The sequence below is a fragment of the Acyrthosiphon pisum genome, chromosome A1 (assembly GCF_005508785.2).
Source record: "Acyrthosiphon pisum isolate AL4f chromosome A1, pea_aphid_22Mar2018_4r6ur, whole genome shotgun sequence".
Classification (NCBI taxonomy): domain Eukaryota; kingdom Metazoa; phylum Arthropoda; class Insecta; order Hemiptera; family Aphididae; genus Acyrthosiphon; species Acyrthosiphon pisum.
This window is the reverse complement of record NC_042494.1, coordinates 108432502-108444843: the sequence shown is the minus strand read 5'-3', so window position 1 is coordinate 108444843 and position 12342 is coordinate 108432502. Positions and strand designations below refer to the sequence as shown.

Sequence of the window (12342 nt, the reverse complement as noted above, 5' to 3'; positions counted from 1 at the left end):
CGAATGCTTAAAAGCTGACGTAAAGCTAGTATCGTTGAGATTGGTAGTCGTATTTATGCGTTTGGGTAAAAAATATATCCATAATTAAGAGAGTTGAGAAGTAAATAGCTAATTAAAATAGTGTAAGCATAGTAACTACTCAAAATACGTGAATCAAAATAATAAAACAAACTGATTTCTACTCGTTAAAAGAAGTCCAGTTGTCACTCGCAGGATTTGGTATTGAGAGGTTGTTGCTTAGATGGGTGGAGCAAAAATGCACTGCAGGCTATAAGGACGACAAGGGGTCAGTGGTGGTCAAATGATTTTGTCAAGGGGTGGGATTTGGCTAATTTTTTAACATGCACTATTTGATTATTAAAAATATAATTTATGGTTTTAAAATCTTGAAAAAAAGGTCACGGGAGAGGGATCTATCCCTCTCACCACTCCCTCTGTTTGACCGCCTCTGGATACGGTTATGCTGACCAGAGTGGCGGCAGCGTTGTCAAAGGTTTTTTCGCTTCCAAGCACTATAGTTTTCATTTCAGCGGAAAATACGTTTTATACGACCATCCCTTTTCTCTTGTGGCATATTATAAGAAATCCACACGTTTTAGGTTTTGTTGTTTCAAATACGTGTTGATTTATTTATCCGTTTTCGTTATACATACAATTTAGGTCCTTGCATCAGTGTAGTGTCTTATTGGAAGTGTCCGATTTCTACGTAACACAATCTGTCCGTTAATTTTAACATTAATATGTTGTATTTTAATTTTTAGTTTACTTCGGCGTGTGAGCATATCGTAATATTATTATCATTACAATAGTATTTTACTACTTTGGAATTCGGAATGTAATAAGATTGCGTACATATATATATCATATTGTTTATTAATTGTTTGATAGTTCCCATAATATATTAAACGTTTCTACAGGAGCTTTTAAATGTGTTGTTTTGAAGGGATGTACAAATGATTCCCCAGCTTCCCAGGGTTCAAACATCGTAATTATATATTTTTTGTATATACTTTCATTATTAAATATTATTATAACACGATGGTTTGAGTTTGTTTAATGGTTCTACAATTTTTTCGGGCGTAGTTCGGTTTGGGCGAATCGACCCAAAATGTGGCCTGTTTGGGTAAATATAGTTATGACCTGCGTTGTACCTATATAATCATTAATTATGTATATTGGGTGAGTGTTTATTCCTCGAAAAATACCGGTTGGGTGAATACTGAATATACATGAATACATTTATAAGTAAATAAATTTATAAATTAAAGAATAAAGAATACACGACATAATAAGTATTAATATATTATACAATCAGTTTATGAGTTTAGTACCTTAATGTGGTGTAGAGAATTTACAATGTTAAACAAAAAATAGGACTATTTAGGACAACATTTTGTGTACAGGTGTCAATGTGGAATGTATTTTTTGTTCATCGGTGTTCATCGGTGAGACACGACAATTAATCTTGTTTAGCAATTCGGAATACACTACTTACCGTTTAGTAATTTGTAGAGAAGTAAAACATCATAATAATCACGTCGAGATAAGACTATGAGAGCGGTGTAGTAAGACCACAACTTATTTCAACCGAAGAAATTTGTTGACCGCCGACCCATGTGTAGTTTGAAGGCGATAGGACGTAGGAATCGTTTTTGGATTTTTTAAATTTGTTTATGCTTAGTAAAGTAATAATATTGTATAGTTATCAGTAGCATACCCATGGGGGGGGGGGGGGCTAAGGCCTAAGAGGCCTTATTATTATAGCAGTGGTACACACGAAAACTCGATAAAATGTTCGGTGCAAATCCACAACAATCAATAATCCATGAATAAGCAGTGTGCCTCCTATACACTGCGAGTATAAATTGTGTGTCATTATATAGTGTGGCATAATATCAACATGTTTGAAAATAATTTTTATTTTTGTTATTATATAATTATTCCCGATCAGAAGTGACGAACGGCGACCTACCTATGTATTATTATTGTATACTCGTGGCCACGTGGGTATAAATGGACATAATAATATTATTATATTATATTATAGCTGATGGCCGATAGGTTAGGTTAGGTACCTACCTATATATAAATATGTATATTATATACTCACCATCCTCTGCACTACGACACCAGTGCAGTGCACTGTACGAACTTGGACGCCTCCTCTGCCAACAAGTAACAACACGCGCACATTTACTTTGCACCTTATTCATTACGTAAAACGTATACATGGTAGATGTCTGTTTATGTATACATATACACATAATATGTAAATAATAATAGCTTGTGTTTACAATTTGTTTATTATTATTATGATGATGATTATGCTGCAGAGTCTTATAGATAATGACAACTCGACGCAGTGTTGTATAATACCAATGTTTTCTCGTTGTAACTTATAACACTCAAACGAGGAAAAACATTCGTCGAATATGTGTGATTGACATGATTAGCGATTATTATTATTTTTATCATTTAAGACCAATTTATACATTTTATTTCGTTTGTTTCGTCCACGGTTCTTCGGCGGTAATAATTTATTATATATTACCTTATGTAATACGACTGTAATAGGATTATAGTAATAATGCCATTAGGTATTAAAATCGAATAATAATTTTTTTTCCTCAAAAATTATAATTGTAAATCATCTTTCCATCGAATATTCTTGTATAATATATATGTCATATATTTTGTATACATAATATTATAGTCTTACAGCAATAGCTCATTGACCGCGTGTCAAATAATTTAATGTCAAACACAATTTCGAATCAAAATCGTAATTACACTTAGATACTTGTGTGCAGATTAAAGGTGTAATTTCACGGAAGAAATTCCTCGAAAATCAGATTTTAACGACAACACAAGATCTCTGAATCTTACTGAAGCACCTACATATATATACCCACTTAGGTATATGTATATAGTTCCTACAGAGAACGAAATTTCCATCAACCTCGATGAAATTATATTATATTATAGGTACATATATTAATAATATATTATAACGTTTTTGTATTCGTAATGGTAATCGTTGTGTTTGAAATGATATAAGTATTGCAATAACAATATTTTTATTTTTATGGGCAATAATATGCTCTTAGGCTATCTACAACAACTAAGGATCAAAATATAACAATATTATAATTATTATCGTATTATGGTTATGTGGAATCCGTATTATAAAATTGAAAATAGCAATATATAGACTACGAGTATAATATAGTCTATAGACCACACTGAATGAAAATCAAACGACATCACTATATTATTACAATTTAATATAGGTAGCTCCTCACGCAATATAATATACGTAGGTCCTCACGTATATTATGTAAGCAGAACTATTTTTCGTTAAGTGCTTAAGACAAAATCGAATTTCATTCTCTGGATCAATCGTATGGACCTGTTAAACGAATAAACTGTAGTTAGCGTGTATTTATGTTATACGTATACTTATTTTATTATGTCACGATTTTCGCTATGTCAATGTTCAAATAAAAAAATAAAATAAAAAAAACCATTTGTATAATACTGCAGAGTACCTACCTACCTATACATATATATATAGGTATATATTATATTACGCGGTGAACGCGACTCTGAGCTATAAAACATTAATCGACTTTACGCTACATAACGCGTAATACGTAATATGCCTACGATGTAGACTATTATTACGTTCTCGTGTGAAGTGGTTTAATAAATGATTTTTAAAAAAAAATTTTAACAATCGCAGTCGAGTTCTCGTCATTCCGCATGATTTCCTCCGTCGAGTATTTGAACATTATTGCGTACTTGGGATACGTCACTTGCATACACTGGGAGCAAAACAATCATGTATTGTACTTGTATAGTCATATATTATAATGTACCTATATATTATATTATTATTATAATTATTATTGTAATGGTTCCTAGTTCCTACACTGCACAAGTGTAGCGATGTTAAAAGAGCTATTAAAGGGGTAAATATATGATGTATTTATACGTGATATACCTACTAAAAAACAATTAAAATAATACATTTCAGGTAGGTAAAAAACACACATCAATGAAAGTTTTATTTTTTAAAAGTTTTTTTTATTAATCAATAACGAAAAAAATGTAAAACAAAGAGAAAAATATAATATTAAAACCATATAACATAATAATATTTTAAAAATATACTAACACTAAACTGCAGAATATTTTTGTATAATATAATGTATGTAGTAACCTATACAAATAAATTATGTTTAAATAATAAAAATAAAAAATATGTATTATACGGTACTATTTTAAATAACTAAAAATACGATATCTTACAAGTTATAAAAATCTAATTTTAGACTAGAAAAAACTACTAAATAGGTAAAAAAAATGTATACTTTAAATTAAAATTAAAAAAAAAAAACAAACAAAACGTACAAAATGTTTATTATAGTACAACATACGTAAAAAAAAGGTATATACAACAAATTTTAAACTCTGCTGAGCCAAAGGCAGTTTTTCGTAAATCTTACACAATATGTAACTTTTTATTAATAGTAAAAAAATCGATTAAAAAAATAGTATTTAGACTTAAAATTTGGTATTTCACAAAAGGCCGAAAAGAAAAGAAAACGGTTAGTATATAATATTATTTAAGTGTATATAAATATTAAACATATTATATACGTATAGATAGATATATTTAAAATCTACTATTATATAACGGGTAACATTATACCGATATAATAAATTAGGAATTTCGTTAGGTAACTATTTTTTTCCTTTCATTTATAATAAACGTTTTGGCATGGCGTGGTTCGCATCTGGCTCTAGACCTAGTATGCTGTACACAGGTAACTCATTTGTTGTTCTTGATTTTTTTTTTTCAGGTATGAAAATAACGATAATTATTATTAATTATATAGGCACTTTAACATCACAGTGTTTTACATTATTGAAAAAATTTTTTAGAACATTATTTTAAAAAAAGAGGAAAAACACGAGAAATTATTAAGAAAAAAAAACCTATCCAATTTTGGCAGTTATTTGTTATAAATGTTCAACCCAATATATTATAATATATTTATTTATTTTTTATTGTTTATTTAACGGACCGGAGGTGTACCTACTCTAACATTTCCGACGCTCGCGAGGGTTTATAGGAAAAAACGAATAACGACAGTAGCTGTCTTCAAACCGAACGCAACTGATACTTGGTTACAATCTTCCTCTGTTTGTACGGTGCAAAAATGATGATAAAAATATGCACACTCTGTGCTCGAACACTCGGTACTTACTTATAGGTACTTGGGATATATCTGAGTACGAACAATTAATGGTGCTTTTCCGGTAGTACCTAACGATGAACGACGCAGATTTAAATACGTGCTTACAGTACAACCTGAACAACGCATGTGGTAAACTGGTAAATAATATGTAAATTGTGTACGGACATATAATCTACAGGTATCATCACCGAAAGTCATACGCATACACATCACAACCCATACGGTATACTTTGGAAAGCAAATAATATTTTAACGATATTGTGGAGACGTTTTAAAATTATTATCGTTTCCAGATACTATCGGTGGGTGGGGATGGGTGGAAGTAGGACATTCGTTTTTTTTTTACATTTTGGTAATATTCAGGAATGTCCGCCGACGGCAACGCTTCCGAGTTACGATACTGTTATACAATGTATAAACATTTATACGATCACTCGTGGACGATATTACAATATTAACATAATATACATCTCAGCTGACGTTGTAATAACTGCAGCAAGGAACAGCGTATTGAGACTATATAGATATAATGTATACGTATAAGAAATATTATACACAATATTTTGGTCAATCCGTTCACTCCGATCCTCTCACGTTAATGTAATTTGTATAGTATGTACAAAAAAAAATGTAAGTTAAATAAAAATTATAATTAGAGAAAATACAAGAAGACGAGCAATTATCTACGAAACGATATAGGTAATAAAAATTGAACACTCGTGGCGTATGCACATCTATACAAACCTAAAAGGAGGGGTAAATAATGCTGCGGCGTTTCAAAACAATAATAATATATTATATTTGCACTGATTAAAATGATTTTGTACGAATAGAAAAATAAATAAATATAGTCCATATAATAAATCTATGTCTTAGACACTCACGTATAAAAATATGCCCGATATCGAAAGGGTTTTGGTAAGATTCGTAATATTTTTTTAAAGAAGGCTCTGAACAGGTACGTAAAAAAATATAATATTATACGTTATTATTATTATATATTTATAGTTAAGTAGCTCAGCGTTTGAGCGCCGCTGCCAATATATTTTAATTTTGTATTTTAACGTATATTGATGCTTTGTAGTTTTATAGTATTATAGGATTATTATATTAATACATAATATATCATTTTATTTTTTTGTGTCAAGTCTCGAAGAAACCTTTAAATAAACGATTTTTATGAACAATAACAATTTTTACATTCTAACTACCTAATAATAATCATAATAAAAATAATAATAATAATTAAAAAAAACAGGTCAGAAAATGTCCCTGTTTAATACCAAAAAGTGTGAGAGGAGATGATATTGAACCGGGTTCATCGATACCAATTTCTTGAAATCTGAAAATAAATCAAACAAGAGCTTTAATAATTTTCGCATATCGTTGCGGGCGTTGTTCAATAATACCTATAATATTTTATTAATTATTAATATTAACTCGTCGACCATAATATTAAAAAATATGTTATACATTATAGATGCGATCGAAAGCCGTAAGCCTCGTAACCATAATAATCACACGGTCACAACTCGCAAAATATAACACCATCAGCAGTGCAGTGAATCGAAGTCGTCGGGTTGGATCAGGGGGGGGGGGAGAGGGAGGGTATATGGTTGCTGGAGAGCGTTCGCACAACACACATACTACATACATACCCGTGCAAAGGGAAAAAAACGCTCAACAAGTCGTTGTGCAGGAACGACTGTGTATTATTATATTTACCATACCTACGTCGATTTACGCACGCACATTTCCTATATAATATTATTATGTTATATTATTACTCGTTTTATGTGTATTTATTATACGCTTGCAGTGTTCTTTTACGCGTGTTCTATTATTATTACTATTATTCGGAAGCGGTGAAATAATATAATATAAATGTTATCCCTGTTTCCATTGAACCGGGGTATAAGCGGGGTAGTATCGGGCGAAACTGCTCGCCGTGCAATGTGTGCTTTTACGATTTTTAATACGCGAATACACACACGCAGCGGTCGCGCCCCTGCAGCAACACGGAGACGATGGTGACGGTGGTGGAGGTGGTGGTGGTGGTGGTGTGGAATGGTGGTTGTGGAGGCTAGTGTGTGTGGGAAAATATTCAAAGATTGATAACCTGCCCGCGAGGGGTGCGCGTTTATAACAAACACCGCACACACTCACACACACACGTGCGCGTGCGAGAACACACATACTGCACCGCAAACACACGCACACAGAAACCTGCGAGCGGTCTAGGGGGTCCATGGGAATTTCGGACGTAAAAAACAAAACACTGAATGAAAAAAAAACAAGGGGCGACTACACACAAAAGTGTAAATGATTATGCATGCGTGAACACAACGCACACACACACACACACACATATATATATTATATATATATCATTATATAATAATAGTAACAGGTTAAGGTGTACACAAAGAAATCGCTCAACTAGGTCGGTAGGTACCTCTTATACGCCTAGTACCTATATAGTACTATTATAATGCGCCTACCTATATTAATATAATGGTATACTATGGTATTATTATGGTGATGGGTGATGATGGACGGTCGAACACCTGATATAATGATATAATATAATGTTTTATTATAATTTCGATAAACGTATAAGATAAATTAATAATATTATATGCGCCCTATCATTTGGGGACCCGAGCGACGACGATTTCCTCGCCACGCGTGGCTTTTGTGGTTTTGTCGCCCGGGACGAAAGGCCGGCGCGTATTTTTCATCGCCGGACACTATACGTATAGAATATTATTATTATCACTACACGTGAGTGTTATACAACATCGTAATATTTTAATTTTTATTACATCGATATATTGTATATAATAATAATAATAATAATAATATGACGTAGTATTATAGTCAGACGAATATTATTATTATAATATATCGTTTTGTCGGACCGGCGGTGCGGTGGTGGAAACCCGGCGAATTTTCGAGTGTGCCTATATTACATATTATTTATGTTTCGCAACGCACACTGGGAACAGCATTATTTTGTACTAGGTATTATCATTATTATTATTATTACTATCATTATATAACGCGACAACACCGTTTTCCATCTCGCGCGCGCATAATATATATAATAATAATAATAATAATAATAATAATAACAGTATACACTCGACCCAGAAACCCACACGCACGCCGCAGAGTGAAAACAATGTGTGTATACGTGCGGCAGTGGTCATTTCTATGATATAATAATAATAATAATATATCATTATAACATTATGTATAATATAATAATATATGCGTGTATGAGGTGTGTATATATTGTATATTATAATATTATAGCGTTGGCCCGGGAGATCGACCGAGTAATTAATTTATAAACCGTTACGCGATATTATTATTATTATTATTTATTGTGTCTTGTAATATTAACACGCGGTGCTTTGTAAGAATACGCGACGGTCAAAGGTCAGCAATTGTCAGAACGGTAGTCATGTAAAACTGTATATAGACGTATTATAGTACCGTGGTATTACGGTTGTTGTAGTATTGTATTATAGTAATACACCGAACATTATTATTATAATTGTCAGATACAAAGGCCAAGCGATTTTTCGCGATCGATTATTATATCACCTCCACCACCGACAATGGAGGCGGCGCCAAGCCTCCGGTACACCGATATAATAATATATTATCATTTTGTGCGTATTTTTTCGATACCTAATCATTATTGCTGACGACGATTTGTGTAGATTTCTGACGATGCAGGGTTTTGTTTTCACTAGGCGCGCTTCCGGATCCCGCCGTGGGTAAACGAGTATCCCCCCCCCCCAATAATATAGGGTTATACATATATAATATTGTCGTGGGCGCCTACCGTCAGATCCGTCAAGTGCAGACGGTTTTCGTTATATATTAAAACATAATGCTACTACTGCCGGTTTTAGTTTATGACCCGCAGAGTTATAGGTCAAGGCAGATCTTGACGTAACTCATTATATATGTTATAAAATAATATTGAATCGATGATACACGAGTGTTATATTATATTCACTAAATGTCTGTTGATAACGAGCGCTGTAGTCGATATTTATTATGTATACAGTATACCCATATATACACGATTTTTTATTCATAAAAATTTCACCAATTTACTATTATAACTATTATATTATTATAGTTTTCCAATACGTACACAAATGCATACGGACCCGCAGTGCAGCGGGTGACGATGGGTTACTGCAGTAGTTATAATACACCTACCTACCTACGTGCTGATAAGTATATACTGTGCATCTGCAGCCGCCGACGGAGAATTAAAATAATTGCGAGCGCCTTTGCAGTTCAATTATTGAAATGATTTACCGATGTTTCCGAGTTGACCTACTGCCGAGTTAATCTCTTTTCTATGGTTCGAACGCAGGAAACGAACGCGCAATCGTTGCGTGCGCCCTCGCCTAACCGTGAAAATCAGTCGAGTGTTATATCGTGTTACGTGCGACTGTGTAATTATACACGCGTCACATTTTTTTGCGCCAGCAAATTATCAGCCTCGGGCCATAACCATCTTAATTTCGTATAATCGCACGCATTACATATTATTATTATAATAATATTATAACATCGTGTATATTTTATAATATTATCGGCGGATCACTGGGGGAAAACGTCTCGGTACATTATAAGACGCACGTGCCATCAGATTCGGGTCGATTGTCAAATCCCGGAAAATCTTTAAGGCGCAGGTGAAGTCTTGAACGTATGGTGGTAGGGCCAGGGGTGTGGGGGTGAATGGTGTGTCCAAATTACTAATTTCATATATGTACATGTATAGGTACCTACTGAGATCGACGATGATAATATAACAATCATATAATATAGGTATATGGTAATAATAATAAAAAGTATTAATATTAATATTTACCACGCGCATGAGATGGTTCACTGCAAGTGTGGATAGGCGTCGAAATGTTTGTTGAGCTCCCGGTGAAGGTGCTCGGGCAGGACGCCCACGTTGGTGAATAGCGACCTGAGCACGTTGAGTTCTTCGCTGAGCAGCTCTATCCTTTTCTGCAGCCGCTCGTTCTCTTTGACCAATAGCTTGACCTTCTCCTCGGTCTCGCGGCTGCGGATCTTTGCTTTTTCCCGGCTCTTGCGGACCGCTATATTGTTCCGTTCACGCCTTCTCTTGTACTCGTCCGTGTTCTTGTCCACGGACTTGTTGCTGCCGGAACTCGACTTTCGGTGGTGGTTGTGGTGATGAGCCTTGAGATGCGAGCTACTGCCGTTGCTAGACACGGGCGATGTCTGGAACGCACCTCCCTGGCCGTTGCTAAGGTATTGTTGCTGCTGCTGTTGCTGTTGCTGCTGCTGTTGCTGCTGGTTCCGGAACTCGACGGACTCCGGCGGTTCCTCCTTGATGGGACCGCCAGTGGATGCCGGCGTGCTCTCGTAGTGCACGGGCTGCGGCATGTACGCGAGAGTGGTGCGCGAGTTGAAACCGTTCTGGTTGACGCCGTTTCGGCCTCCACCGCCGCCGGTGCCGTTGGGCAACTTGACCTGACCCTGCTGCAGGATCTCCGTGAACAGCCCTTCGCTGAACTGGCTGTCGTCGATGAGGTTCTGCAGGTCGAGCGATATCTCGGGCGTGGACAGTTCCGATATGTCATACCTGTTTTTGAGCTGCCCTAGCTGCGCTTTCTTGGCAGCCATCGCCAGTTCCTGTTGGCTGATCTGGTGGTGTTGCGGCTGATGGGCGTGCGGCTGCGGTGCCGTGTCGTACATTTGCGGAGAGTTCATAGTTTGTTGGTACCACGCGGGTTATGTGGCGGTACGTAAGGTACACGTCTCAACGCGTGTGAGCGGAGCGATATGTGACGGTGCAGTGCAACGACGGTGCCGGTGCACAAACGAAAACCGGAGCGGCGTGCACGGTGTGGCGCTCCGAACGGCGCGTGACACTGTCGCGGAAAATCGGTACCGACGAGAACGTCTGTGTACGGTTAGCCACCTACCTCTACACCTACTTCAGCGACGTATACAGCTCTCGTGTCACCGGTAGAACGATGCGTTCGCGGCGGTCGATTGATAGACGGAGACGACGGCAACGACGACTGATGAGGACAACGGCGTGACCATTGTGTTCATCGTGTGCGCGAACTTTGCGATGTACCGTACTCTATGATATGCGTATGATATTCATGCAATAACAATAATAATATTATGTTTTTTGAACGGCACCACTTGAGGACGACGACGACGATATAATATAATATGTGACACGCGGTAGAGAAAATGCGAATTATTTTCTTAAATTTTTCATTTAGATTTTTACCACCGACGACCCATCGACGAGTGGTGAAAAAAATAAAACCGCTCGGTAAATACCTCGTAAAGACGCGAGACGCACAGAATTACAATGATATATTTCAATAATATAAAATATAATATGATTAATAATTGTGTAATATTATATTTTAAAATTGCGTACGCGAAAAATAATATAAACAATATTATTGTAATGCGTACGCGAAATAATATTATTGAACGATAATGTAGAAAAACGGAACGGATCGGCCGACGACTGTATAATATCACGAGAGCGTGTTCGCACCTACCAGACGCGTGTTCAGCGTGCGACTACCCCGGCGCAGATTCGGCACCAGTTGCACAGAGTAAAATATAAGTATAGTAGTAGTAGTTGTTGTAGTAGTGTTAGTATTGGTTGTTGTAGTAGTACGTCGGCGTCGCGATCGCGGCGTTAGCATACGCGTGCGATTGAATAGCCGCCGCCGCCGCCACGCTATCGCCTCCTCCTAAGCGATGCTCGATCCCCTCCCCTCTCCGTCGCGCCACGGATGCCAAATCGCTGTCGCCCACCCCCTTCCTCTTCCGCCTATCGTGTATGACGTCCTCGTCGATCACTCTCTCTTACTCTGCTCAGTGCTCTCACATACTCTCTCTCTTTCTCGTGCAAACAACAACAACAACAACAACAATAATTATAATAATAATTGTATTATTTTATTTTCGTTTCGTCTTTCCTCGCGAATCTTCTCCACTTAGTATTTCGTCTCATTACATATTAATCATATTATTA

The 12342-nt window shown here is 35.9% G+C and overlaps 1 protein-coding gene across 1 annotated transcript; it reads right to left on the bottom strand.

Moving 5' to 3' along the window:
- Positions 1-4850: 4850 nt before the first annotated feature.
- On the bottom strand, positions 4851-11991 carry LOC100162848 (CCAAT/enhancer-binding protein). Its single transcript, XM_003246689.4, has 2 exons — positions 10168-11991; positions 4851-6606 (listed from the first exon to the last, which is right to left on the bottom strand). Exon 1 carries the CDS (start codon positions 11040-11042, stop codon positions 10185-10187), a length of 858 nt encoding a protein of 285 aa, XP_003246737.1. The 5' UTR covers positions 11043-11991; the 3' UTR covers positions 4851-6606; positions 10168-10184.
- Positions 11992-12342: the final 351 nt, after the last annotated feature.